At 47.7% G+C, this 3731-nt stretch overlaps 1 protein-coding gene across 1 annotated transcript; it reads right to left on the bottom strand.

The window, feature by feature from the left end:
* Window positions 1-2523: 2523 nt before the first annotated feature.
* PV07_04620 (uncharacterized protein) lies at window positions 2524-2841 on the bottom strand (the record flags this gene model as incomplete). The annotated part of the gene is made up of 1 exon (XM_016391443.1): window positions 2524-2841. One exon carries the CDS (start codon window positions 2839-2841, stop codon window positions 2524-2526), a length of 318 nt encoding a protein of 105 aa, XP_016253345.1.
* Between the last annotated feature and the right edge of the window lie 890 nt (window positions 2842-3731).

The raw sequence follows: 3731 nt of genomic DNA, 5'->3' as shown, positions 1-3731 counted from the left end.
GGCCCGGCCCACCGGGGGAAAAAACCCCCCTTCTCCACGCTCTGTCCGCTTACAGGTTACCCTCCGGGTCGCTCACGCTCCCCCTCTGACGCTTGAACACCCCCGCCTACGGGGGACGCGCTTCGCGCCCGGGTTACGCCCGCCCCTACCCGTCGAACCCCTTAACGTAGGGGCTAAAATCGCATCACGTGACCTCACGTGATGTCCTCCGGACCCCTCTCTCCATCAACCAGTAACCCTAACCCTCTCAGCCCCGCCCTGCCTCGCTAGTGGCATACCTCCCCGGGCCCCTCACCGGTTAACCCTAACCCTCGCGGATCCCTCCCCACCTACCCTTACCCTGTCAACTATAAACCCTGACTCTAACCTTATTATAAACCTTCCCTTTTTCGCCCAGGAACCCTAACCCGTTGTCCCTCCTACCTTTCTCTCTCTCCGACCTTAACCTTAATGTCAATTCTCTCTCATCTCTTAATTTATCCATAATACTAACCACCCCCTCCCCGCCCTTACCCTTAACCCAATCCCTCCTCTCTTCATTGCCTCTTATTACTACCTTCGATCTCTCTTCTCCGCCCCAAAAATCCGTCCCTGACCTTCTTCGCTTAATTCGACTCGTCACTTCTCTTTCTCGTCCCTCTCCTAAATTTGAATACTATAAAATATAATAACATTACTAATTCATCACTTATTCTTCCTCCCTCAAATCTCCTCAACCTACTATTCATACTAAACTCTCATAGAATTACTCCTTTTCAATAACTCGGCTATTTTATATTATATTCTTCTCTCAATCCTTGATGATATACCCCTAACTCTTATATTAAACCCCTTCTATATGACTTCCTTCTATCGAACTCTACCTATTTATAATTAAATTGCGATAAATAATCACCCTTCATCCGTAATTACGAACTTATAATAATAATAATTAATATTCGCTATTTACTAACCCCCTACTATTACCCTTTAACATCTTACTACTACTCCTACTACCTTATTATTCTACTACGCTTTCCTCCTTTTTATCCCCCTATTACCTATAACTACTTTATTAACCTTTAATGTTTTTTCTTTATCTTATCTTTTAAACTACTCCATTACCCTATTACCCTATTACCCTATTGCTCTATTACTCTATTACTCTATCACTCTATTACTCCATTACTCTCTTACTCTATTAACCTATTAACTTATTTTATTTTATTCCCATTTTATTCTTGATTTTATCCTTAGCTTTATTCGTTATTTCTACGCTTATTTTTATTTTGACTTTCTACGTAAATAACGCGAATTACCATAGCTATAATAATATAAAATCCACGGGAATATCCCGTAGAATGATCTCGGAATTGACTCCAATATGGTACTATTCGGAAAAAATATCTATGATATAACGAACTATATCCATATATATTATAACCGGCCCTCGTCAATCTGCCGTACGCCCGCTAACCCCTCCGGAAACCGCTGCAAATACTACCATACGTACCAACATTCTTGCAATAACTGACTCGTCTCTAACCCACCGCCATCTATCACCTGACTGAAATATCGAATTAATTCCCCCGGTTCTTCCACCCCCTACCCGCCCCCCTATTGAATCCGCCGGTCCAATCCATCGATGTACGCCTCCGCCCCCATACTACCCTCGAAAACGATCGCCGCCGCGATGATGCTCAACACTATATCTTTATATTGACATCGCGTCGCCCTCCCATACGGGTCCAATCGCCGCTTAAAATCCCCATCCCCGTCACCGCCCCCCTGCTGACGCTATCCGTGACACTATGCCTGGGGGATAAAACAAAACGAACACCCGCTGAATTGTTCTATCGCCTTCCGCTTGCGAATCCGACCTTTGATCCCTCGGTATAACTCCTTGGCGTTTTGCGCCGATAACTACGGGTAATGGTATATCGACGAATGTACCGTCGATGTCCCTCCGGGCCAAAAACAATAAATACATTTCCCACGCACCACCTCCAAATACTCTCGAATCTCTTCTATCATACGGTGACTCTCTTACTTCTGCGTCTGCCACCCTTGACCAATATGCTATTATTGACTCTGTTACCGACGAAACTCCTGACTATCTTCCCATGTGGCCTCCACCCCTCGTTTTCTCGCCCTCGCCTCTTAATATACTTCCCCCTCGCTCCCGCCCTCGCTCTCGCTCTCATACTCGCTACTATTGTCGTCGTCGCCGTCATCGGTCTCCTTCCTCTCTTCCTCATCACTCTCGCCAATCTTCCCATCGGTATCCTCACCTTCGGCCTCACTACTCTCTACGAACTCTCCCTCCCGATAATAACCTTAATATACCTCCTCGTCACTCCCACACCCCTCGCGCTGAACGTTCCTATCTATAAATCCGTCCATCACCTCTCGCTAATACTGTGCTTCTATGAAATCCCACACCTACCGTTATGCCACCTCGTCCACCTACCGGTCGCGGGGTTGCTATGATGGCCGGTAATGTCGACCTGCCCCGGCCGGCAACACGATGATCGCTTCACTCCTCTACCCGTCCCGTCCGGCTCGACTACTTTCTTGCCCGTAATCCAATAATAACCGCGGTTCGTCCATGTGAATGATCACGCGAATATCGCGGATGTCCACCCCTATGCCAAATGCACTGGTGCTGACGATCAACGATGTCGCGCCGGACTGAAACGCTCCCATCTTGATGTCCTTGTCAGCAGCGTGGTGGTGGTATGCGTCATATGCCAACAACGCCGCCAACGCCTTGGTCTGCGGCACAGTTTGACAATATACCACGACCTTGCTATGGGGGTGACGTCGTACCTGCTGGCGTACGAAATGCGCTATGGTCTCCATCGGGGCTGGTGCCTCCTCTTGATCTGGTGGGAATCGCTAACTTCTCTTCTGCGTGTTACCCACGCTCTTCGCACGTCTCAACCGATAAATACGGTATGTAATATTCTTTCGTATTGTGACGTCTCGAAATGTACTCACGGCCATATCGACAATACCCATCCGATGTCAAAATTCATCCTCTATGTGAACGGGCATAGTGGCCGTTAACATCAAAATCTGCATATCCCATTGATTCAACGCGCCTAATTCTTACATGCGACGGCGAAAATGCTTCTACTTATTCAACACCACATGACACTCGTCCACCACGATGCGATCTAATTGTTTCCCGCTCTTCATGCGCTACATGAACTTCTGGAATGCGGCACTGAATACACTTTCAGGCGTCACTAACACAATATCGGCCCCGTCGGCAATCCATGAACTCGACCACTTAACACACTCCAACCCTAACTCCTGACATCGCCGTTTCATATCTCTTCGTAACGCGATCAACGGCACCACTACCACGGTTATGCCTCCACGGCCAACGCCACACCATACGGGCAACATAAAAATTAATGTTTTGCTACCACCGGTCCCCATAAACACTATCACGCGCGGATCGCCTCGCATCACGGCTTGAATAGTATCTCGCTGTACGCCACGAAATCGACGGCCCCGACCTATCATCTTCTCCAACGCCATCTGAATGTTGACTTACTATAAATGCTACCATCGTCGAAACCGTCCCGCCTCGGCTTCTTTCTTGAACGGTTCACGTCCACCGCGATATTATTATTGACTATCCTCCTAACTGGACGTGAACCCTAAAAATCGATGCCATAATACACTGACTCGTCGAAACTTCTCGCGCTTATTGGCCACTTCACCGTCCCGCTCACTAATGC

This window comes from Cladophialophora immunda, assembly GCF_000835495.1.
Source record: "Cladophialophora immunda strain CBS 83496 unplaced genomic scaffold supercont1.2, whole genome shotgun sequence".
In the NCBI taxonomy this organism is placed as follows: Eukaryota; Fungi; Ascomycota; class Eurotiomycetes; order Chaetothyriales; family Herpotrichiellaceae; genus Cladophialophora; species Cladophialophora immunda.
Note: the sequence above shows the minus strand (reverse complement) of the source record. Positions and strands in the feature narration are given on the sequence as shown.